The sequence below is a fragment of the Gadus morhua genome, chromosome 3, assembly GCF_902167405.1.
Source record: "Gadus morhua chromosome 3, gadMor3.0, whole genome shotgun sequence".
Classification (NCBI taxonomy): Eukaryota; Metazoa; Chordata; class Actinopteri; order Gadiformes; family Gadidae; genus Gadus; species Gadus morhua.
The window spans coordinates 30,030,270-30,055,998 of NC_044050.1; the positions used below are offsets into that span (position 1 = coordinate 30,030,270).

Sequence of the window (25,729 nt, forward strand, 5' to 3'; positions counted from 1 at the left end):
GCCAGCCCCTCCCAGTAGCTGCTCCTGAGGCTCCGCCCCCTGCCCCTGAGGCTCCGCCCCATTTCCCCATTTTTTTCTCCTGCCAACCACACAACAACAGCTTCTTGTTAACAATCAGTGTAACGAGCTGGTGGGTGCCCACCCTCCACCCTCCCCCCTCCACCCTCCCCCTCCCCCCTCCACCCTCCACCCTCCACCCTCCCTCCAAACACGTATGGGTGCAGCAGGGCGTGTGTGGCAGGTGGAGGAGTGTTGTGGCAGCTCCTCCCTCCAGCCCGTCTCTGCGCCTCCTAGTCCTCCTCCGCTGTGGGATTATAAAGAGCAGGGCAGGAGCAGGGGAGTGCACCACAGTCGCTCTCTCCTCCTCTCTTCATCTCCTGGTTCTCCTCTCCTACAGCACCTACGATGGGCAACGTAACTACCATCGACAATACCAGGCGAGACACTTCCACATATACCAATATAATAATTGATGATAATATCCGCATCAACCATACTATCTCCTTCAGTGCCAGTAGCCCCTTTATTGGCGGTGGCGGAGGCAGCGGAGGAGGAGTTGGCTTCGACGTCTGCGCCAATGAGAAGGCCACCATGCAGAATCTGAATGACCGCCTGGCCACCTACCTGGAAGATGTGTGGTCCCTGGAGAACGGCAACGCCGAGCTGGAGCTGAGGATTCGACAATTCCTGGAGAACAAAACCTCTCCCGGATCCCGAGACTACTCCGCCTTCTTCGTCTCCATCGCAGACCTGCACAACAAGGTACGTCCCCTGAGCTTCAGAAAGACCTCCGCCCCTCGCTGCTTACCGTCCGTCCTCCTGAACACCTCGCTTAATGACTCATTCCTCTACTCCTGCGTTCTTTTGCCCTGCTCTTCACCGCTCTAGATCCATGGCGCCATGTGTGTCGACGGAAGCATCTACCTGGCCAACGACAACGCCAAGCTGGCGGCAGACGACTTCAAGTCAAAGTAAGAAGACCAGAGAGCGACAGACACCGTGACTGCGCAGGCTGACTGTAGAGAGCGGATGTCTCTGAGGGTAGTCCTCGCTAACGCTGTGCTCCACAGGAGGGAGAACGAGCTGAGCATGCGGCAGTCGGTGGAGGCGGACTTCGCCGGACTCAAGAGGGTGCTGGACGTGCTGGCCAGGTCTGACCTGGAGATGCAGATTGAAGGGCTGAAGGAGGAGCTGATCTTCCTGAAGAAGAACCATGAGGAGGTGGGTTTGTAACGCCAGGCTCCCGTCATGCATGTCTCCTCGTGTCTCATTGTGTCCAACCGCCGTATGCTCTGATCCTAAACACAGCCTTTCAGAAGCTCAGTGGAGATGCTTATTTCTTGTCCAGCCTCTAACTTGTCTTCTTCCCGCCGGTGCTACCAGGAGATGCTCGGCCAGCGGCAGCAGATGACAGGCCAGGTGAACGTGGAGGTGGACGCGGGGCCGACGCAGGACCTGAACGCCGTCCTGTCAGAAATCCGCGAGCAGTACGAACAGGCATCGGCCAACAACAAGAAGGAATTGGACGCCTGGTTCCAAGAGAAGTTAGGAACCAAGGACTCCACTGGACAGAACATGTTCTCCGTGCTGGATGCTGCATCGTGTTTCCATCTACATAAGTGTTAATCTTCAGCTCCTTGTGTTTTGATTCCATCGCAGGCGGCGACGGTCAAACAGGAGGTCGCAGTGAGCACAGAAACCAACCTCAACCGCCTGCTGCAGTCCCTGCAGAGAGAGCTCCAATCACAGCTCACCATTGTGGGTGCACTGCTGTCTGCGGAAGACCGCACCTTAGGGTGTGGTCAGCGGATAGGGTTACCTGAGTTAATTAGGGTGTGGTCAGGGGACAGGGTTACCTGAGTTAATTAGGGTGTGGACAGGGTTACCTTAGTTACTAAGGGTGTGGTCAGGGGATATTTGTACCCTAGTTAATTAGGGTGTGATCAGGGATAGGGTAACCATAGTTAGCATTTTTCACTATTGCACCTAAGAGAGGTGACATTGGTCCATTCCTCTCCCCTCCTAAACACTCTCTCCCCCCTCCTCTCCCCTCCCTGCGGACCACAGAAAGGGTCACTCGAGGGCACCCTGCAGGAGACGGAGAACCAGGTGACCAGCCTGGAGGAGCAGCTGGTCAACCTGCAAGGCGACATCGACCGCCAGGGCCAGGAGTACCAGATGCTGCTGGACGCCAAGACGCGCCTGGAGATGGAGATCGCAGAGTACCGCAGACTGCTGGACGGGGGTGCCAGGTGGGTCAGGGGACGGGCTGCGTGCCTTTAGCCGAGGTGATGTCACATCACCAGGTGTGAGTGTTGTCAGCCGTTACAGGCCCTTTGATGATCTGCCTTTCCCTGTGTCCTCATGACATCACAAGTGGGCATGTCCACCTAGATGTATGCTGGATAGATCAGTCTACCCGCCTTCCCAGTGAACCGTAGCAAACTTTTCTGATCTGTCCATCATACAACTAGCTAGACACGCCCCTTTTTGACTTCACTAAGGTACAAGAAAAGGCCGATATTCAAATGGCCTGTAATGGATAATCACACTCATACCTGGTGGTAGCATATCACCCCTTTAAGGCACGCTTTAGAAACGTGTGCCACCACAGCATCCATGAATGCATTCACATAAAAAAGGTCAACAGGGAAGTAAACCCACGGGAAAGGACATATAAGAGGAGATAGTTCTTTATTAATCGAATAGGGAAATCACAGCACATGGGAGGAGAATCCATACCATCTCATGGTATTGCTTTATTTACAATTTGTACTAAAAATAAACCACCATAATGATAATCAAAAGGCTCTGATATTCAGGGAAGGTGACTGGATATAATGGCTTGCTTAATCTATAATAATATTCTTCTCCCCCACCCCTAGCACTGGCAGCAGCTCCAGCTCCAGCACCTAGACCACCTACCGCGTGGTCACAGAGGCTGAACCCACCAGTAAGGACAGCCCTCTCGACCGCAGGCAGAGCACCAGGAGAGGCCAACATCTCCCCCCTACACACCCAGGAACCAGAGGCCAACACCTCCTCACTACACACCCAGGAACCAGAGGCCAACACCTCCCCCCTACACACCCAGGAACCAGAGGCCAACACCTCCAAACTACACATCCAGGGACTCCCCTCTCCTACACACCCAGGAATCAAAGAACCACAGCTGTTGTGTCGTGCCCGCTGTATTTGGATCCAATAAAAATAATAAAGAGTGCTCTACCTTGCTGACTAAAACGTGGCCCTGAGAATCATTCATCACTTATTTTTGCATCAATAGAAGCTGCTGTTTTGGTGGACCTTCCCTTTCAACCAATTGATAACATTTACATTTACATTAATTATTTATCAGACGCTTTTATCCAGAGCGACTTACAATAAGTACAATTTTTAGAACAGTTTCTTAAGCATAGTGGTTGATGTGGGTAAAGCTGTGACCTGGAAAGATATGCTATGTAGATCAACATTTGTGGTCAATGAATGGTTAAGGGCAGGAGCGTCGCTAGCAATTGAAAACATCCGGGGCTGTAGCCCAGAAGAGTCCTTTTAAAACGGGGGTTTGGGGGTTTCTCCCCCGAGGATTTTTGAAATCGGGCTGATGAACATGCAATTGTCAAGTAGTTTGAGAAGTAAAGGAAAGACAAATCGCCATGTCTGACTCACGTCGGGGCAGGCCTACTGAATAGGTTAATGTTTACGTTAAGGATAGGAAAGTGCACCACATACAGCAGCCAAAATGAGACATTAGAAAAGCCTGTAGCCAAATAAACACTCATGCGCCTACCCGATGTCAAGTGGACCGGCTGCCCGTTTCAGAAAGCAGGTTTAGTGAAAACTCAGTTTGTTAAACCCGAGATGAGGGATACTCTGGTTTTTCGGTTTCATTAAGCCAGTTCAGCTTAACTCTGAGTCAGTTACCCTAGCAACATACTCTGTGAAACTAAACTGCTCGCTGGCAGGTTTTCGTCAACTAACCCTGAGTTCCTCCTGCTCTTAAGTTGAAGCCTGCAGACTGAAGGCAGTGGCAGACATGGCGTGTCCTTTTATTGAAGAGCCAGTTGATGTCGAGGCGTAGATACTCCGCAGAAATCTCCGTCGGGAGAGGGTTATTAGACCCCGATTGGATGTTTTATCATTCCCTGATGAGTACCTGTTTGAGCGTTTCCGTTTCTCTGCATCATCTATAATCTATCTAAACAATATTCTCAGCCCTCACATAGTTCACATGACACATCTTGGACACGCTCTCAGTTCCAAGGAAATTCTTTGTATTGCGCTGCGTTCTTTTGCCAACGGCAGTTTTTTGCATAACGTCGGTGATGCAGAGCATGTGTCCAAGGGTTGTTCGAAATGTGACACTTGCACTGAAACGGCTACTATACACGTTTGTAGTGTTCCCAAGTCACAGACCCAGCAGACTTCTCAAAGAAGAGTTCCACCGAATTGCAGGTAAAAGTCTAAGCAATAATTTATTCATGTCATAAAGCTTTGACATAAAGCTTCTACACTGAGTGCCAGATTTGCCCGTGGTGAGTTTATATATATAGTTTATATATCCAGTAAATAGTTGTATCCTATGATCAATATTGTGTTTCCTCCTATTGCAACTGAAACAATAAAGCGTATCTTACATTATCATAGGAGAGTTTGATGGTTATCTACTCGGAGACAGAGGGTACCCCTGCCAGCGCTATCTGCTGACCCCTTACCCTGACCCTGACCCTGGCCCACAGCGACACTACAACTTGGCTCACTGCAGGACACAAGCCAGAGTGGAGATGACCATCGGCATACTCAAGGCCTGGTTCCAGTGACTTCGTAGCCTCAGGGTCACCCCGGAAAGGGCTTGTGACATTATAGTGGCATGTGTGGTTCTCCACAACATAGCCACCATTAGAGGAGAACAATGTCCTACTCTTTCCCCCAATGGTCCTGATAATAATCCTGACCCCCCTGCTGATGCACGAGATGGAAGAGCTGTTAGAGTGATGATATGCTTCAATCATTTCTAACTGACCCATCACCTCCCCAGTGTCAAAGAACGACAATATGCCTCATTTTATGGGGTCTTCTTTATTTCCTAGAAGGGCAAATGTTGTACAGTTGTTAATCCTTTGTTGTTGAAACAATTAAAAAACATCCCCCTGTGGGCACGTCACCCACCTTTAACTGATGGTCCAGCAGTTGTATTTCCTTTTTTGTTTTGATGATCTGCAGCCTTATGTGCTCCACTTCTAGGTGTGATTTGTTTATTTGGGATTCTAAATATACTTTGTAAAGTTGTTTCACAGGGAGCTACAGGAACATAAATGACGTTGAATTTCACAGTGCCATATCTACTTAGTGTCATTGTAAGTTGTGGGTCAACGCTGAACAACATCTTACTGAGGTAAGCTGTGCTGTGGAGGTTGATGGACCTTCTTCCTGATTGTAACTTCCGGCATTGCTCTGTTAGAGAGAAAGAAGTTGCAAGTTGCATTGTGGAACAATTAACTGAAACCAAAGTTATTACTTCCCTCTCTGTGGCAGCTGATAAGGTGTCTTCATCATCATCCTGTAATGCAACAGAATGTTTGCGTTATATTCTACCCATTATGACAATTCTGTGGAATATTAAGAGTACTTACAACAGCATGGAGGTGTGTTATGGCAGAAGGCTCCACGAGACAGATTACACCATCATCAGTAACTGGGAGAAGATAAAGATTAGACTGTTGATTACCCAAGAATGTACCACACCTAATTAAAAAAAAAAATTTACAATAGTGTGCAGGTCCCATCAACATTTTTCAAACTGAGTCTCCTTAAAATAGATTGATATCTGAAAGCAACAGCAGCCAATTACAAAGAACTGTAGCCTACTGCTAGAAAAAAAAAAATCAGTGTGGCAAGTGGTTTCTAAGATGAATGGATGGCCATTACTGAACACTAGAAAAAGGATTAATGTACATGCCATTCATTTGAATTACTTACCTCTTATGTAGGCCCCTGTGTGTGCCCCCTGGGCCCGTTTCAGAAAGCAGGTTTAGTGAAAAGTGAAAACTCAGAGTTAGTTAAACCCGAGATGAGGGAAACTCTGGTTTTTTGAAGAGCCAGTGGATGTTGAGGCGCAGATACTCCGCAGAAATCTCCGTCGGGAGAGGGTTATTAGACCCCGATTGGATGTTTTTATTTTAGCAATAATTTATTCATGTCATAAAGCTTTGGCATAAAGCTTCTACACTGAATGCCAGACTTGCCCGTGGTGAGTTTATATATATAGTTTATATATCCAGTATATAGTTATATCCTATGATCAATATTTTGTTTCCTCCTCTTGCAACTGAAACAATAAAGTGTATCTTATATTATCATAGGAGAGTTTGATGGTTATCTACTCGGAGACAGAGGGTACCCCTGCCAGCGCTATCTGCTGACCCCTTACCCTGACCCTGACCCTGGCCCACAGCGACACTACAACTTGGCTCACTGCAGGACACGAGCCAGAGTGGAGATGACCATCGGCATACTCAAGGCCTGGTTCCAGTGCCTTCGTAGCCTCAGGGTCACCCTGGAAAGGGCTTGTGACATGATAGTGGCATGTGTGGTTCTCCACAACATTGCCACTATTAGAGGAGAACAATGTCCTACTCTTTCCCCCAATGATCCTGATAATAATCCTGACCCCCCTGCTGATGCACGAGATGGAAGAGCTGTTAGAGTGATGATATGCTTCAATCATTTCTAACTGACCCATCACCTCCCCAGTGTCAAAGAACGACAATATGCCTCATTTTACGGGGTCTTCTTTATTTCCTAGAAGGGCAAATGTTGTACAGTTGTTAATCCTTTGTTGTTGAAACAATTAAAAAACATCCCCCTGTGGGCACGTCACCCACCTTTAACTGATGGTCCAGCAGTTGTATTTCCTTTTTTGTTTTGGTGATCTGCAGCCTTATGTGCTCCACTTCTAGGTGTGATTTGTTTATTTGGGCTTCTAAATATATACTTTGTAAAGTTGTTTCACAGGGAGCTATAGGAACATAAAAGACGTTGAATTTCACAGTGCCATGTCTACTTAATGTCATTGTAAGTTGTGGGTCAACGCTGAACAACATCTTACTGAGGTAAGCTGTGCTGTGGAGGTTGATGGACCTTCTTCCTCATTGTAACTTCCGGCATTGCTCTGTTAAAGAGAAAGAAGTTGCAAGTTGTATTGTGGAACAATTAACTGAAACCAAAGTTATTACTTCCCTCTCTGTGGCAGCTGATATGGTGTCTTCATCATCATCCTGTAATGAAACAGAATGTTTGTGTTATATTCTACCCATTAGGACAAATCTGTTGAATATTAAGAGTACTTACAACAGCATGGAGGTGTGTTATGGCAGAAGGCTCCACGAGACAGATTACACCATCATCAGTAACTGGTAGAAGATAAAGATTAGACATTTGATTACCCACAAATGTGCCCCACCTAATTACATTTCTTTTTTTACAATAGCGTGCAGGTCCCATCAAAAATGTTCAAACTGAGTCACCTTCAAATAGATTGATATCTGAAAGCAACAGCAGCCAATTACAAAGAACTGTAGCCTACTGCTACAAGAAAAAAAATCAGTGTGGCAAGTGGTTTCTAAGATGAATGGATGGCCATTACTGAACACTAGAAAAAGGATTGATGTACATGCCATTCATTTGAATAACTTACCTCTTATGTAGGCCCCTGTGTCCTGGGGTGTGGCTGGGTCAGATGAGCTCCCCCCAGAGATGCCATCTCTTCAGCCTCTGTGAGAGGTGGTGGTGGACCGCCACTTGTTTTGCGTGGTTCTGCCTTTTTTCTGTTGGCTATAATGTTAAGGGTGTACAGAACGTTGGAACCCAAGCGCAGGCACAGACAGAGACGGGGTAAAGGGAAACGGGGTTTATTGTAAGGCAGGCGGGTAGTCAGACAGGCGAGGGGGTCAGATAACAGGCGGGCAGTCAGGCAGGCAGGGGGTCAGATAACAGGCGGGCAGTCAGGCGGGCAGGGGCTCGGCAGTAGGCGGGTGGTCAGGCAGGCGGGGATTAGGCAACAGGAGGTCAGGGTAACGGACGGAGAACTACAAACGGAGGGCAAAGGGTTACTGGAGGACAGAGGAAACGAGCTAGACAATTGGTAATGCTGGTAGGTACGTTACTAACTGAGTAGTGATAAACGACGAACTGGCGCCGGCAGACTGGAGATCCCCGGCTTAAGTAGAGGACGTTGATCGAAGATCGCGAACAGGTGTGCAGAGGAGGTGAGGCCCAGTGGCACCGGGCGGCCACTAGATGAGGGTGTTGGACCGTGTGACAGGCCGTGGCGTGACGTATAATGGAGGTCAAATTTGAAGATAACCAGAAAACACAACTTTGGAGACTTGTATGTATAAAGGGCATTTAGGTGTTGCTTTCATATAGACAATATTAAATACTGGCAGTGTTGTGATTTTTCTTTGTTTAGCAGATTTCCCTAATTACTTAAATATATCTATCACATGTTGAATGCAGCCACTAAATGCTGTTTAATGAGGGCAGGCTAAACAACATCACAATTGCTTGTACTTAAATTATACCTTACCTGTTTGAACTACATTTATATATCATTTTTAGTTGCTGCCAAGTCAGTTTGGGGCCTGTTGGGTTGCACCTGTGCGCACAAACACACATATGGAATATAATTGTGAATAAGTGGAACATTCACGAGAAAACTTTTTTTTTTCTCAAATAAATAATCACGCATTGACTCGGTCATCTATTTTTTCCCACGCGAGCTCCCGCTTTTTGGCTGCTGCAATAGTATGGCTTTTTAGTAAAAATATATGCTCGCTTTCTGCATATGCAGTCATTAAGATTTGCAACTCCGCTGGGAGAAGTAGGAGGATCGAGGCTTGTTAGTACTTGTTGCCATGGTGAATCATGTTATCTGTGTTCCATTGATGAGGGCTTTTTATATCCTCATGCACGAGCTTCACTCAGAGTTACCTTGACTCAGAGTTGATTGAACTAAGCGTTATCACCTGTTCTGAAACCGAAAATTCAGAGTTTTACAGCTCAGAGTTGGTCAACCTATAGTTAAGGTTTTAACTCTCATCTCTCATCTCATCTCATCGTCATCCGCTTATCCGGGGACGGGTCGCGGGGGGAGCAGCTCAAGCAGGGGGCCCCAGACTTCCCTTTCCCTGGCCACATTGACCAGCTCTGATGGGGGGATCCCGAGGCGTTCCCAGGCCAGTGTTGAGATATAATCTCTCCACCTTGTCCCGGGTCTTCCCCGAGGTCTCCTCCCCACTGGACGTGCCTGAAACACCTCCCAAGGGAGGCGCCCAGTGGGCATCCTTGCCAAATGCCCGAACCACCTCAGCTGACTCCTTTCTAAGTAAAGGAGCAGCGGCTCTAATCCGAGTTCCTCACGGATGGCTGAGCTTCTCACCCTATCTCTAAGGGAGACGCCAGCCGCCCTTCTGAGAAAACTCATCTCGGCCGCTTGTACCCGCGATCTCCTCCTTTCGGTCATCACCCAACCCTCATGACCATAGGTGAGGATAGGAACGAAGATCGACCGGTAGATCGAGAGCTTTGCCTTGCGGCTCAGCTCTCTTTTCGTAACAACGGTGCGGTAAAGCGAACGCAATACCGCCCCCGCTGCTCCGATTCTCCGGCCAATCTCACGCTCCATAGTACCCTCACTCGCGAACAAGACCCCGAGGTACTTGAACTCCTTCACTTGACACCATTACAACCTTCAAGTCACAACTCAAAACTCACCTGTTCAAACTCGCACACAACGTCTAACTGATCACTGTTTTGATTGTTTTTTTTTTTGTTTTGTTTTGTCTTGTTTTTGTTTTATTTATTTCTTATTGCTTATGTTTATTTATTTTTACACAATGTCTTGTTTTTAAAATAATGTATGATGACTATATGCTCTGTAAGGTGACCTTGGGTGTCTTGAAAGGCGCCTCTAAATTAAATGTATTATTATTATTATTATTATTATTACTTGGGCTAATGACTCAATTCCTACCCGGAGTAAGCAATCCACCGGTTTCCTGCTAAGAGTCATGGCCTCAGATTTAGCGGTGCTGATCCTCATCCCAGCCGCTTCACACTCGGCCGCCAGCCGATCCAGTGAGTGCTGAAGGTCACAGGCCGATGATCCAACAAGGACCACATCATCTGCAAAAAGCAGTGACGAGATCCTCAGACCACCGAACTGCAACCCCTCCCCACCACGATTACGCCTCGATATCCTGTCCATGTATATCACAAACAGGATTGGTGACAAGGCGCAGCCCTGGCGGAGACCAGCACCCACTGAGAACGAAACTGACTGGCTGCCGAGGACGCGAACACATCTCTCGCTTTGGGAGTACAGAGATTGGATGGCCCTGAGGATAGACCCCCTTACCCCATACTCCCGCAGCACCTCCCACAGTTTCTCCCGGGGTACCCGGTCATACGCCTTCTCCAGATCCACAAAACACATGTAGACCGGATGGGCATACTCCCAGGCCCCCTCCAGGATCCTTGCGAGAGTGAAGAGCTGGTCCGTAGTTCCACGTCCGGGGCGAAAACCGCATTGTTCCTCTTCAATCTGAGGTTCGACGATCGGCCGAACCCTCCTTTCCAGCACCTTGGAGTAGACTTTACCAGGGAGGCAGAGAAGTGTGATACCCCGGTAATTGGCACACACTCTCTGGTCCCCCTTTTTGAACACTGTACCCGACTCCCACGCGATGTTGAATAGGCGTGTCAACCATGACCGCCCCTCAACACCCAGAGCCTTTAGCATTTCTGGCTGGATCTCATAATTCCCTGGGGCTTTGCCACTGCGGAGATGTTTGACTACCTCAGTGACCTCCACCAGGGAAATTGACGATGAAACACCATCAACCTCGAGCTCTGCCTCCAACATAGAGGGCGTGTTATTCGGATTCAGGAGTTCCTCAAAGTGTTCCTTCCAACGTCCGACGACCTCCTCAGTTGAGGTCAACAGAGTCCCATCCTTACTGTACACAGCTTTGATGGTTCCCCGTTTCCCCCTCCTGAGGTGGATAGTCTTCCAGAAACACTTTGGTGCCGACCGAAAGTCCTTCTCCATGGCCTCTCCGAACTTCTCCCACACCCGCTGCTTCAACCTGGTCTCACAGGAATCCGTGTAATGACTACGGACGCTTAACTCGAAATCCGTAGCCAAATCACGGAAACACGCCGATTTCCGTGATGTGGCCACGGAATTCGCTCCAATGCAAGTTAATGACACTGATGTTCCGTGGCTCACACACGGATCGCCGTTTCAACGAGCGAGTCGACCACGGGGATTAATTCAAAACCCGTGGTGGTCTCACTGAAACACTTAAATTGTCCTTGATGTGTCCACGGAAGTTGCTCCAATGCAAGTAAATGACACTGATATTCCGTGGCACACACACACAGATTCCCGTTTCAATCTGTGTGTGTGCCAAAGTTGACCACGGCGGGGGCTTGACTCAAAATCCGTGCTGGTCTCACGGAATCACTTAAATTGTCTGTGATGTGGCTACGGAATTGGCTCCAATGCAAGTAAATGACACTGTTATTCCGTGGCTCACACACGGATCCCCGTTTCAACGAGCGAGTCGACCACGGGTGCTTAACTCACAGTCCGTGTTGGTCTCACGGAATCACTTAAATCGTCCGTGATGTGGCCACGGAATTTGCTCCAATGTATGTAAATGACACTGTTATTCCGTGGCTCACACACGGATCCCCGTTTCAACGAGCGAGTCGACCACGGGCGCTTAACTCACAGTCCGTGGTGGTCTCACGGAATCACTTAAATGGTCCGTGATGTGGCTACGGAATTGACTCCAATGCAAGTAAATGACAATGTTATTCCGTGGCTCACACACGGATCCCCGTTTCAACGAGCGAGTCGACCACGGGCGCTTAACTCACAGTCCGTGTTGGTCTCACGGAATCACTTAAATCGTCCGTGATGTGGCCACGGAATTTGCCCCAATGCAAGTAAATGGCCAACCCGGTATCACGCAATTGCGTGCTCCTGCGCACGAACGTTAATCTATTGAAGCGTGTTCCCGAGCACGATAGACTTTTTGCGTGTTACACAAAACGAAATGTAAACCAATGCATTCTGAATGGGAGTGTTCTAAGACAATTAACGTGCTCCACAAAACGGTACAGAGAGAGAGAAAGAGAGAGCGGGAGGGACAGAGAGAGAGAGAGAGAGAGAGAGAGAGAGAGAGAGAGAGGCTTCAGAAAGGGTGTGCGCAGATAGTACAGTGCACCCTAGTTATGTTTATGCCAAAACCTATATATATAATTAGGCTGTGGAAATTGCAATAAGTTAAGAACACAACTTCGCACGTTGAGCACACAGCCGTGTGACTCGTTTATTTTGTAAAAAAGAAAACCGGAAAACAAAGCGTGCTGAAGGTAAACAAATCCAGCATGGTCTGTGACGTCATGAGACGCACGTACTCCTTAGGGACCGCGATCCCTGAACCACCAAGAACGTAAATGACATGCAGTAAACAACAACACAATTGAAAGAACAACACATAACGAAATACTGTAGGTGAATTATGTTACGGTCACTACAAGGCTATAATTATATTATTTAGCGTGTAATGAGACAATCTATAGCCAAATTGTCGAAGATGCCCGAGAATCTTCGGGGATATCAGTATGGGAAATCGGCGAATCAGACCCATGAAGGGGGGGGGGGGGGGGGACACGTTAGTTGAGGGGGGGGGGGGGGGGGGGGGGGACACGTTTGTTGAGGGGGGGGAGACACGTTTCTAGGGGGGTCAACTGAGAACCCCAATTCCCAGAATCCCCCGCGGCTCCGGAACACGGCGTAGCTCATATTAATTTTTATTATCTGAATGGGAAATGCAATATTTTAGGACAGATACACCATTAAACGCGTTTCTAATGACATTTCTAGCGAGAAATGTACATTTTCCTTACATAATCTTCAGTCAGTGAATGTGTATGATCTTTATTAATCTTTATTATCTGAATGGGAAATGCAATATTTTAGGACAGATACACCATTAAACGCGTTTCTAATGACTTTTCTAGCGAGAAATGTACATTTTCCTTACATAATCTTCAGTCAGTGAATGTGTATGATCTTTATTAATCTTTATTATCTGAATGGGAAATGCAATATTTTAGGACCGATTCACCGTTAAACGTGTTTCTAATAACATTTCTAGCGAGAAATATACTTTTTACTTGCATAATCTTCAGTCAGTGATTGTGTCTGATCTTTAGTTTTATAGTTATTAGGATTTGATCGGCTCGCTCGCATGTTTCAACGACGTCAGGTTGCTTTCGCTAAACTAGCAGCTCACGTGCTTCCTGCGTTTGTGTTATTAAACTGTTACTTTATGTAACTTTTAATGATATCATCTTGTTAGAAACACGTATATCTGAGAGCCAACCCAGTCGCCAAAAGCATACGTTGACAGTGTACTTTTCGTGAACACTGGATTACGTCGCATTTCAACATAAAATAGCGTGTTATACAGACACACACATGCACGCACACGCACAGACACACACACACACACAAGCACACACAAGCACACACACGCACGCACAGACACACAGACACAGACACACACACACACACACACGCACACACGCACACGGTGCATTTCGCTGCTAAAACAACAACAAAAAAATATTCCCTCAAATATTATTACTTTCAAAACGTTGGCCAAAATGGCCAATAATATCATTTTGTATTTGGGATGCTTCTAGGACATTTTGGGTGGATTTTGAACGGTACGTGGGGGGCACGTTTTTTGCAGGACCTGGCAACCCTGCGCTGTTGCCCGAGATCTGGATCCACCCCGGCGTGGTGCCGTCTCCCTTTGACCTTTTGACCCCAGACTTCTGGGGGAATAGCTGAATCAATTCATTAGTCAATCAGAAGGATGTAAATATCTTCCCAGTGGCGTAAGAGGACGAACAAGGTGTCCTTCAACATGTACGCTTCCAGGAGATTGCAACGGTGCCACACATGAGCATATTCGAAAATGTTTAATGGTAGTAATTAGCTGTCGAAATTGGAGGCCTTAATCAATACTGAGCAGCTATTGATTTGCTTCCCGATAAAGATTTGTCACAAATGACATGTTATTTAGCATCTACACGTTGAGCTGAGTCCAATGACACCAAGAACGACACTCTAGCTAATGGTAACATGTGTTTTACATGGTACACCTAGGTCTAGGACATGATCTCGGTGTAGCAAGAGGCCGAGCTTGATCTCATTGGACTCAGCTTAACGTGTAGATGCTAATTAACATGTAATTTGTCAAAAATCTCCATCGGGAAGCAAATCTATAGCTGGTCATTATTGATAAAGGCCTCCAAAATCGACAGCTAATTACTACCCCGAAACATATTCAAATATGATCATTTGTGGCACTGTTGCAATCGTCTCGAAACGTAGATGTCAAAGGACACCTTGTTTGCTCTGTTGCGACACCGGGAAGATATTTTCATACTTCTAATGGATTGATTCATATTTTAAGGTTCTCGGAGTGAGACTTTAAGTGGCTGCAGCAGAAGTGTTCAGACGAAAGATGATATCAAGAGATTTATAGAATATTCCCATTCACATTATGATGCTTCGTCGTAACATCCGACCAAACATCCTTTACATTCACAGAGCGAAGATTATGAAAGTCCAGGCTCAGCAAGTGCTCCATCTCGTTGCACCTGCACCCAGCGGCTCGCTTGCAAGTTTTTGGCCTGAAGTTCTTCCCAGACCAACACCCTAGCCATCCAACATGCATATCTGAGAATCAGGCCTCTCTTTAATAATGACAAAAAGTTATGAGAGAAACACACATTAACTTTTTGTTATCTCATAAGCGGCGTGGTGCCGGCTCCTTTTGACCTTTTGACCCCCGACTTCAAAAACGTGGCCACAGGCCAGCTGTGTCTACACACCTTTAGCCACAAATGTACACCTCCATCCCACAAAAAATGGGGACTAGAAACTAACCTCTGTCTTATGTACATTTACTGTACTGTTGGAGGTCACGCCCCTTTGCCGACCTTTTCGAGATAGCTAGGGATGCTAAAATGTTTACACACATTTCCCGGGGCCCCGTGTACGACATATCCGAGATTTGGAGTTCTAGCCCATAGAGAAAAAAAGTTTTCCCAAATGGAGTGTCATTTGGACAAAGCCCCTCAGAAGTGTAGCCTGCAAGACCTAATGGTTCAGATGGCCCCCCCTTCCTGCCCTCGGGGTCCGACCGGGCCAAGTTTCGGTGCGGAGGTCCCAGTTAGGCCCTAGAATAAGGTATTAAAATTTCAGGGCGGTAGGACCTTCCTATCTCAAAAACTGTTTTTCCACCACATTCTGAACCATTAGGTCTTGCAGGCTACACTTCTGAGGGGCTTTGTCCAAATGAAAAAAAAAAAAAGAACTTCAGGCCAAAAACTTGCAAGCGAGCCGCTGGGTGCAGGTGCAACGAGATGGAGCACCTGAGCCTGGACTTTCATAATCTTCGCTCTGTGAATGTAAAGGATGTTTGGTCGGATGTTACGACGAAGAATCATAATGTGAATGGGAATATTCTATAAATCTCTTGATATCATCTTTCGTCTCAACACTTCTGCTGCAGCCACTTAAAGTCTCACTCCGAGAACCTTAAAATATGAATCAATCCATTAGAAGTATGAAAATATCTTCCCGGTGGTGCAATAGAGCAAACAAGGTGTCCTTTGACATCTACGTTTCGAAACGATTGCAACAGTGCCACACATGATCATATTTGAATATGTTTCGGGGTAGTAATTAGCTGTCGATTTTGGAGGCCTTTATCAATAATGACCAGCTATAGATTTGCTTCCCGATGGAGATTTTTGACGAATTACATGTTAATTAGCATCTACACGTTAAGCTGAGTCCAATGAGATCAAGCTCGGCCTCTTGCTACACCGAGATCATGTCCTAGACCTAGGTGTACCATGTAAAACACATGTTACCATTAGCTAGAGTGTCGTTCTTGGTGTCATTGGACTCAGCTCAACATGTAGATGCTAAATAACATGTCATTTGTGACAAATCTTTATCGGGAAGCAAATCAATAGCTGCTCAGTATTGATTAAGGCCTCCAATTTCGACAGCTAATTACTACCATTAAACAGGTTCGAATATGCTCATGTGTGGCACCGTTGCAATCTCCTGGAAGCGTACATGTTGAAGGACACCTTGTTCGTCCTCTTACGCCACTGGGAAGATATTTACATGCTTCTGATTGACTAATGAATTGATTCAGCTATTCCCCCAGAAGTCTGGGGTCAAAAGGTCAAAAGGAGACGGCACCACGCCGGGGTGGATCCAGATCTCAGGCAACAGCGCAGGGTTGCCAGGTCCTGCAAAAAACGTGCCCCCCACATACCGTTCAAAATCCACCCAAAATGTCCTAGAAGCATCCCAAATAAAAAATGATATTATTGGCCATTTTGGCCAACGTTTTGAAAGTAATAATATTTGAGGGAATATTTTTTTGTTGTTGTTTTAGCAGCGAAATGCACCGTGTGCGTGTGTGCGTGTGTGTGTGTGTGTGTGTGTGTGTGTGTCTGTGTGTCTGTGCGTGCGTGTGTGTGCTTGTGTGTGTGTGTGTGTGTCTGTGCGTGTGCGTGCGTGTGTGTGTCTGTATAACACGCTATTTTATGTTGAAATGCGACGTAATCCAGTGTTCACGAAAAGTACACTGTCAACGTATGCTTTTGGCGACTGGGTTGGCTCTCAGATATACGTGTTTCTAACAAGATGATATCATTAAAAGTTACATAAAGTAACAGTTTAATAACACAAACGCAGGAAGCACGTGAGCTGCTAGTTTAGCGAAAGCAACCTGACGTCGTTGAAACATGCGAGCGAGCCGACCAAATCCTAATAACTAGAAAACTAAAGATCAGACAAAATCACTGACTGAAGATTATGCAAGTAAAAAGTATATTTCTCGCTAGAAATGTTATTAGAAACACGTTTAACGGTGAATCGGTCCTAAAATATTGCATTTCCCATTCAGATAATAAAGATTAATAAAGATCATACACATTCACTGACTGAAGATTATGTAAGGAAAATGTACATTTCTCGCTAGAAATGTCATTAGAAACGCGTTTAATGGTGTATCTGTCCTAAAATATTGCATTTCCCATTCAGATAATAAAGATTAATATGAGCTACGCCGTGTTCCGGAGCCGCGGGGGATTCTGGGAATTGGGGTTCTCAGTTGACCCCCCTACAAACGTGTCTCCCCCCCCCTCAACAAACGTGTCCCCCCCCCCCCCCCCCCCCCCCTTCATGGGTCTAATTCGCCGATTTCCCATGCTGATATCCCCGAAGATTCTCGGGCATCTTCGACAATTTGGCTATAGATTGTCTCATTACACGCTAAATAATATAATTATAGCCTTGTAGTGACCGTAACATAATTCACCTACAGTATTTCGTTATGTGTTGTTCTTTCAATTGTGTTGTTGTTTACTGCATGTCATTTACGTTCTTGGTGGTTCAGGGATCGCGGTCCCTAAGGAGTACGTGCGTCTCATGACGTCACAGACTGGATCAAATGCTGGATTTGTTTACCTTCAGCACGCTTTGTTTTCCGGTTTTCTTTTTTACAAAATAAACGAGTCACACGGCTGTGTGCTCAACGTGCAAAGTTGTGTTCTTAACTTATTGCAATTTCCACAGCCTAATTATATATATAGGTTTTGGCATAAACATAACTAGGGTGCACTGTACTATCTGCGCACACCCTTTCTGAAGCCTCTCTCTCTCTCTCTCTCTCTCTCTCTCTCTCTCTCTCTGTCCCTCCCGCTCTCTCTTTCTCTCTCTCTGTACCGTTTTGTGGAGCACGTTAATTGTCTTAGAACACTCCCATTCAGAATGCATTGGTTTACATTTCGTTTTGTGTAACACGCAAAAAGTCGGACTATCGTGCTCGGGAACACGCTTCAATAGATTAACGTTCGTGCGCAGGAGCACGCAATTGCGTGATACCGGGTTGGCCGTTTACTTGCATTGGGGCAAATTCCGTGGCCACATCACGGACGATTTAAGTGATTCCGTGAGACCAACACGGACTGTGAGTTAAGCGCCCGTGGTCGACTCGCTCGTTGAAACGGGGATCCGTGTGTGAGCCACGGAATAACATTGTCATTTACTTGCATTGGAGTCAATTCCGTAGCCACATCACGGACCATTTAAGTGATTCCGTGAGACCACCACGGACTGTGAGTTAAGCGCCCGTGGTCGACTCGCTCGTTGAAACGGGGATCCGTGTGTGAGCCACGGAATAACAGTGTCATTTACTTGCATTGGAGCAACTTCCGGGGACACATCAAGGACAATTTAAGTGTTTCAGTGAGACCACCACGGGTTTTGAATTAATCCCCGTGGTCGACTCGCTCGTTGAAACGGCGATCCGTGTGTGAGCCACGGAACATCAGTGTCATTAACTTGCATTGGAGCGAATTCCGTGGCCACATCACGGAAATCGGCGTGTTTCCGTGACGTGGCTACGGATTTCGAGTTAAGCGTCCGTAGTCATTACACGGATTCCTGTGAGACCAGGTTGGCTGCTTAGCCTCCGACACGGCAGCAGCTGCAGCCCTTCGGGCCAGTCGGTACCCTGCAACCGAGTCAGGAGTCCTCCAGGATATCATATCCCGGAAGGCCTCCTTCTTCAATCGGACGGCTTCCCTGACCACCGGTGTCCATGCCCCCAACCTCCACAGGAATGCCAGAAAAACTCCGCCGGAGGTGTGAGTTGAAGATACCTAGGACGGGGGCCTCCTCCAGATGTTCCCAGTTCACCCGCACTACTCGTTTGGGCTTACCAGGTCTATCCGGAAATTTCCCCCATTCCCTGATCCAACTCACAACCAGATGGTGGTCGGTTGACAGTTCCGCCCCTCTCTTTACCCGAGTGTCCAAAACATGTGGCCTCAGATCAGATGACACGATCACAAAATCGATCATTGAACTTCGGCCTAGGGTACTCTGGTACCAGGTACACTTATGAGCACCCTTATGTTCGAACATGGTGTTTGTTATGGATAATCCATGACTAGCACAGAAGTCCAATAACAAACTACCGCTCGGGTTTAGATCAGGGAGACCGTTCCTCCCCACCACGCCTCTCCAGGTGTCTCCATCGTTGCCCACGTGGGCGTTGAAGTCACCCAGCAGAACTACGGAGTCCCCTACTGGAGCCCCATACAGGACTCCATTCAGGGTCTCCAAGAAGGCCGAGTACTCTGAGCTGCTGTTTGGTGCATACGCACAAACAACAGTCAGAGTTTTCCCCCCTACAACCCTTAGGCGCAGGGAGGCGACCCTCTCGTCTACCGGGGTAAACTCCAACACCGCGGCGCTCAGCCGGGGATTTATGAGTATCCCCACACCCGCCCGGCGCCTAACGCCCTCGGCAACTCCGGAGAAGAATAGAGTCCAACCCTTATCCAGGAGTACGGTACCAGAGCTGAGACTGTGCGTGGAGGTAAGCCCCACCAGATCTAACTGATAGCGCTCCACCTCCCTCACAAGCTCCGGTTCTTTTCCCACAGCGAGGTGACGTTCCACGTCCCCAGAGCCAGCTTCTGCCGCCCGGGTCTGGTCCGTCGAGACCCCTGACCTTCGCTACCACCCATGTGGCTGCGCACCCGACCCCAACGGGTCTTCCCACAGGTGGTGGGCCCATGGGATGAAGAGAGGGGGGGTGCCACGTAGTTTGTTCGGGCTGTGCCCGACCGGGCTCCGTGGCAAACCCGGCCACCAGGCGCTCACCATCGAGCCCTCCGTCTGGGCCTGGCTCCAGACGGGGGCCCCGGGCTTCCTCCGGGCCAGGTCACATCTCCTCTTATTCCGATATTCATTGGAGTCTTTGAACCATTCTTAGTCTGGCCCCTCACCTGAGACCACTCTGCCATGAGAGACCCTACCAGGAGCACAAGGCTCCAGACAACACAGCCCTCAGGTTCACAGGGGCACGCAAACCTCTCCACCACGATAAGGTGACGGTTCCAGGAGAGGAGAGGAATAGTATATAATGTAATATAATTGTATTGTATACATAATTTCACGGCCAAAAGCTCTGTGCGCCTCCGGCTGGCCGTAGCGCGGGAGGCGACCAACCCCAGCCCTTGCCGTCTCCGTTGCGACGACGGATAGCTAAATAATATTGGATGCGCATGGAACCTATGAAGAGGTTCTCCGACAGGCTCTCTGTGTCTAGGTACACCACTTTACGGAGGATTATAAACCGCCCTTAAAAGCTAACACTAAGTGCTAACACTAAGAGCTAACATTAGGCACTAACACTAAGAACTAACACTAAGAGCTAACATTAGGCGCTAACAATAAGAACTAACATAAAGAGCTAACACTTGGAGCTAAAACTCAGGGCTAACACTAACGGCTAACACTAAGAGCTAATACAAAGGGCTAACAATTAGAACTAACACTAGAAGCTAACACCAAGGGCTAACATTAGGAGCTAAAACTAAGTGGCAACATTAATAGGTAACACTGAGAGCTAACACTAAGAGCTAACACTAAGTGCTAACAATAAGAGCTAACACTAAGTGCTATCAGCACTATCAGGATCCAGCTCCACAAACACTCTTAAAGGTGAGCGACATAACGATGTGTTAGCGGACCGGTGACTCATGCTCCCTCCCCAGTGCTAACAGCATGAACAAATAGGGCGCTGATGAAAAGCAGTTCACTCAAACACATAGAGTACACTTTGACTGCGTAGGAAACATTTTAAGAGCTGTGCTGGTTCCAGCTTCTACGCCAGCGTTGTCCAGTTCCCACCGCTCTGTTGTTACCAGCGGCCTCCACCTCAGATCACCTGCCAACAGCGCAACGGTAAACGGACTGCAGTGAGACCGCGCTTTCCTGAACAGTAGCCCCACAAAGCGCTTGACAGCATTGCCTCACATTCACCCATTCATGCACACAGTCACACACCGACGGCGGAGTCAGCCCCGCAGGGCGACAGCCAGCTGGTCAGCAGCAGTCAGGCCTCGCTCAGGGACACCTCCAAACTCTAGGAGAAGCCGGGGATCTAACTAGCGACCTTTTGGTGACCAGCCCACCAGCTCTACCTCCTGATAAGTTCACACTTATGTGGGCTTTCATAAGCTGCAGGCTTGAATGCTCCCTCTCTGGCCAGCAGAAGCTGTAAATCGTCCAACACTTTCCAGCAGTGTAGCAAGAGCAGGGCCCAGAGAACCACAATGGAGCCTAGTGTTCCTTTGGAAAGGGTTATCAATACTCAATACTACTACAAACTACTAATAAACACTATTTCTACACAACACTACTACACAAAAACACACACTTCAACTTAATTTTCATACACAATCTATTGCACCAGTTGTGCCCTTAGTAAATTTCGTTTTTTCTTTTGCAATCAACTTCGATGGGATTCCAAACAATAGTTTATTGTAGGTGGAGAACAATGCTGTAGTACGGTATGATACTAAATGAGATTAGGGTTTAGTGGTTTACCGATCGTTTTACATCCACTGAGCCAACAGGCCAACACTAAGTGTGTTAGTTCTCAGATAGTATCTAGAGCTCCAATAAACATCCTCAGCAGGCGGTCAGTTCCTTGGTAACTAAAAACAGTATTTAAAGCAGTTTGGCTCCAGACAATGGGTCACAAAGCAAACCAGGCATGGTTTTCGTTCGACTTTCGTTAAGCTAGTGAAAATGGGTGCGGCTCCCACCGCGGCCCCACAGGCAGGAGCCGGCAGCACGCAGAGCCTGACCCGAACTCCCTGCGCACAGAGGAGATGGACGCAGTAACAGCGCCCTCTAGTGGCAGAACAAAGCTCACACAAAACGAGAGGCGAGATCGTTACTCTCATACTGGGTCATTGCAGGTGAACATATTCACAAAAAATATTTGTGTGTGCATGTGTGTCTGTGTGCGTGTTTGTGAGCGTGTGTGTATTTGTGTGTGTGCTTGTGTGTGCGTGTGTGTGCGTGTATGTGTGTGCGTGCATGTGGAAAGCAGACAGCCAGCCCCTCCCAGTAGCTGCTCCTGAGGCTCCGCCCCCTGCCGCTGAGGCTCCGCCCCATTTCCCCATTTTTTTCTCCTGCCATCCACACAACAACAGCTTCTTGTTAACAATCAGTGTAACGAGCTGGTGGGTGCCCACCCTCCACCCTCCCCCCTCCCCCCTCCACCCTCCCTCCAAACACGTATGGGTGCAGCAGGGCGTGTGTGGCAGGTGGAGGAGTGTTGTGGCAGCTCCTCCCTCCAGCCCATCTCTGCGCCTCCTAGTCCTCCTCCGCTGTGGGATTATAAAGAGCAGGGCAGGAGCAGGGGAGTGCACCACAGTCGCTCTCTCCTCCTCTCTTCATCTCCTGGTTCTCCTCTCCTACAGAACCTACGATGGGCGGCAAATTCAGCACCGACAGTTCCAGTCAAAACAGTTCCGTAAATACGAATCTCGGCTTCAACAATTCGATCTCCTTCGCCAGAAGCCCGATGATTGGCGGTGGCTTGGGTAGCGGAGGCGGCGGTGAGAAGGCCACCATGCAGAACCTGAATGACCGCCTGGCCACCTACTTGGAAGATGTGTGGTCCCTGGAGAACGGCAACGCCGAGCTGGAGCTGAGGATCCGACAGTTCCTGGAGAACAAAACCTCTCCCGGATCCCGAGACTACTCTGCCTTCTTCGTCTCCGTCGCAGACCTGCACAACAAGGTACGTCCCCTGAGCTTCAGGAAGACCTCCGCCTCACGCTGCTTACCGTCCGTCCTCCTGAACACCTCGCTTAATGACTCATTCCTCTACTCCTGCGTTCTTTTGCCCTGCTCTTCACCGCTCTAGATCCATGGCGCCATGTGTGTCGACGGAAGCATCTACCTGGCCAACCACAACGCCAAGCTGGCTGCGGACGACTTCAAGACAAAGTAAGAAGACCAGAGAGCGACAGACACCGTGACTGCGCAGGCTGACTGTAGAGAGAGGATGTCTCTGAGGGTAGTCCTTGCTAACGCTGTGCTCTACAGGAGGGAGAACGAGGTGAGCATGCGGCAGTCGGTGGAGGCGGACTTCGCCGGACTCAAGAGGCTGCTGGACGTGCTGGCCAGGTCTGACCTGGAGATGCAGATTGAAGGGATGAAGGAGGAGCTGATCTTCATGAAGAAGAAACAGGAGGAGGTGGGTTTGTAACGCCAGGCTCCCGTCATGCATGTCTCCTCGTGTCTCATCGTGTCTAACCGCCGTACGCTCTGATCCTAAACACAGGCTTTCAGAAGCTCAGTGGAGATGGACCCGGGGCCGACGCAGGACCTGAACGCCGTCCTGTCAGAGATCCGCAAGCAGTACGAACAGGCATCGGCCAAGAACAAGAAGGAACTGGACGCCTGGTTCCAAGAGAAGGTAGGAACCAAGGACTCCACTGGACAGAACATGTTCTCCGTGCTGTATGCTGCATCGTGTTTCCATCTACATAAGTGTTTATCTTCAGCTCCTTGTGTTTGATTCCATCGCAGGCGGCGACGGTCAAACAGGAGGTCGCAGTGAGCACAGAAACCAACCTCAACCACCTGCTGCAGTCCCTGCAGAGAGAGCTCCAATCACAGCTCACCATTGTGGGTGCACTGCTGTCTGCAGAAGACCGCACCTTAGGGTGTGGTCAGCGGATAGGGTTACCTGAGTTAATTAGGGTGTGGTCAGGGGACAGGGTTACCTTAGTTAATTAGGGTGTGGTCAGGGGACAGGGTTACCATAGTTACTAAGGGTGTGGTCAGGGGACATTTGTACCCTAGTTAATTAGGGCGTGTTCAGGGACAGGGTAACCATAGTTAGTATTTTTCACTATTGAACCTAAGAGAGGTGACATTGGTCCATTCCTCTCCCCTCCTAAACACTCTCTCCTCCCTCCTCTCCCCTCCCTGCGGACCACAGAAAGGGTCAATCGAGGGCACCCTGCAGGAGACGGAGAACCAGGCGACCAGCCTGGAGGAGCAGCTGGTCAACCTGCAAGGCGACATCGACCGCCAGGGCCAGGAGTACCAGATGCTGCTGGACACCAAGACGCGCCTGGAGATGGAGATCGCAGAGTACCGCAGACTGCTGGACGAGTAGGCCAGGGCGGTCAGGGGACGGGCTGCGTGTCTTTGCCCGAGGTGATGTCACATCACAAGGTGTGAGTGTTGTCAGCCGTTACAGGCCCTTTGATGATCTGCTTTTCCCTGTGTCCTCATGACATCACAAGTGGGCGTGTCCACCTAGATGTATGCTGGATAGATCAGTCTACCCGCCTTCCCAGTGAACCGTAGCAAACGTTTCTGATCTGTCCATAATACAACTAGGTAGACACGCCCCTTTGTGATGTCACCAAGGTACAAGAAAAGGCCGATATTCAAATGGCCTGAAATGGATAATCACACTCATACCTGGTGGCAGAATATCACCCCTTTAAGGCACGCTTTAGAAACGTGTGCCACCACAGCATCCATGAATGCATTCACATAAAAAAGGTCAACAGGGAAGTAAACCCACGGGAAAGGACATATAAGAGGAGATAGTTCTTTATTATCCAATAGGGAAATCACAGCACATGGGAGGAGAATCCATACCATCTCATGGTATTGCTTTATTTACAATTTGTACTCAAAATAAACCACCATAATCATAATCAAAAGGCTCTGATATTCAGGGAAGTTGACTGAATTTAATGGCTTGCTTAATCTATAATAATATTCTTCGCCCCCACCCCTAGCACTGGCAGCAGCTCCAGCTCCAGCACCTAGACCACCTACCGCGTGGTCACAGAGGCTGAACCCACCAGTAAGGACAGCCCCCTCGACCGCTGGCAGAGCACCAGGCAAGGCCAACAGCTCCCCCTTACACACCCAGGAACCAGAGGCAAACACCTCCCCCCTACACACCCAGGAACCAGAGGCCAACACCTCCCCCCTACACACCCAGGAACCAGAGGCCAACAGCTCCCCCCTACACACCCAGGAACCAGAGGCCAACACCTCCCCCCTACACACCCAGGAACCAGAGGCCAACACCTCCAAACTAAACATCCAGGGACTCCCCTCTCCTACACACCCAGGAATCAAAGACCCAGAGCTGTTGTGTCGTGCCCGCTGTGTTTGGATCCAATCAAAATAATAAAGAGTCCTCTACCTTGCTGACTAAAACCTGGCCCTGAGAATCATTCATCACTTATTTTTGCATCAATAGAAGCTTCTGTTTTGGTGGACCTTCCCTTTCAACCAATTGATAACATTTACATTTACATTCAGAACAGTTTATTGCTGTCTGTACAGTAAGGATGTCCATAGAACCAAGTGCCAAGCGCTAACCATCACTAGGTTAACCCATTCCCTGTTCAGAACAGAGATAGCAAAGATAGGACGCTACTCAATGCTGAGTAGTATTCTTAAGTGCCAGGACAAATGACATTCAATGAGTGCGTACATTAAGTGCCAGATGGGCCTGATTTGCTGTTGCTACTTTTCCTATTCGCCCTGAGATAGTCTAACGGAACCCTGAATAATTATAACATTTCATCATCATTCCGACTCATAGCAGCTTGTGTAAAATGGAACCGTTATTCCCGGTTGACTTCGGCTAAGACCCAACGAACGTTTAGACGACCACGGTCAAAGACCTCTGACTTTTGG

The 25,729-nt window shown here is 48.3% G+C and overlaps 1 protein-coding gene, 2 long non-coding RNA genes and 1 pseudogene across 5 annotated transcripts; 3 read left to right on the plus strand and 1 right to left on the minus strand.

Annotated features, from left to right (window-relative positions):
• The first annotated feature begins 247 nt into the window (after positions 1 to 247).
• On the plus strand, positions 248 to 25,243 carry LOC115539737 (keratin, type I cytoskeletal 13-like; annotated as a pseudogene). The gene is made up of 8 exons (XR_003976006.1): positions 248 to 762; positions 889 to 971; positions 1,071 to 1,221; positions 1,384 to 1,545; positions 1,660 to 1,758; positions 2,068 to 2,252; positions 2,886 to 3,103; positions 24,924 to 25,243. The product of XR_003976006.1 is annotated as a keratin, type I cytoskeletal 13-like (transcript).
• On the plus strand, positions 4,506 to 5,175 carry LOC115539767 (uncharacterized). Its single transcript, XR_003976032.1, has 2 exons — positions 4,506 to 4,535; positions 4,648 to 5,175. It is a non-coding gene; the product is annotated as an uncharacterized LOC115539767 (long non-coding RNA).
• Positions 5,060 to 6,000, minus strand: LOC115539761 (uncharacterized). 2 transcript variants are annotated; one of them, XR_003976021.1, is made up of 5 exons: positions 5,980 to 6,000; positions 5,634 to 5,695; positions 5,392 to 5,560; positions 5,170 to 5,301; positions 5,068 to 5,086 (listed from the first exon to the last, which is right to left on the minus strand). It is a non-coding gene; the product is annotated as an uncharacterized LOC115539761 (long non-coding RNA). The 2 variants fall into 2 exon arrangements; XR_003976020.1 differs by having other exon boundaries at positions 5,060 to 5,301.
• On the plus strand, positions 22,435 to 25,243 carry LOC115539753 (keratin, type I cytoskeletal 13). The gene is made up of 7 exons (XM_030350552.1): positions 22,435 to 22,787; positions 22,914 to 22,996; positions 23,096 to 23,246; positions 23,334 to 23,468; positions 23,582 to 23,680; positions 23,997 to 24,172; positions 24,814 to 25,243. Exons 1-7 carry the CDS (start codon positions 22,473 to 22,475, stop codon positions 24,842 to 24,844), a joined length of 990 nt encoding a protein of 329 aa, XP_030206412.1. The 5' UTR covers positions 22,435 to 22,472; the 3' UTR covers positions 24,845 to 25,243.
• Positions 25,244 to 25,729: the final 486 nt, after the last annotated feature.

Coding starts and splice junctions, on each gene's coding strand:
- LOC115539753 (XM_030350552.1), top strand. CDS start 22,473: ATGGGCGGCAAATTCAGCACCGACAGTTCCAGTCAAAACAGTTCCGTA. Junction 22,997..23,095: donor GCGGACGACTTCAAGACAAA/GTAAGAAGACCA, acceptor TGTGCTCTACAG/GAGGGAGAACGAGGTGAGCA. Junction 23,681..23,996: donor TCCAATCACAGCTCACCATT/GTGGGTGCACTG, acceptor TGCGGACCACAG/AAAGGGTCAATCGAGGGCAC.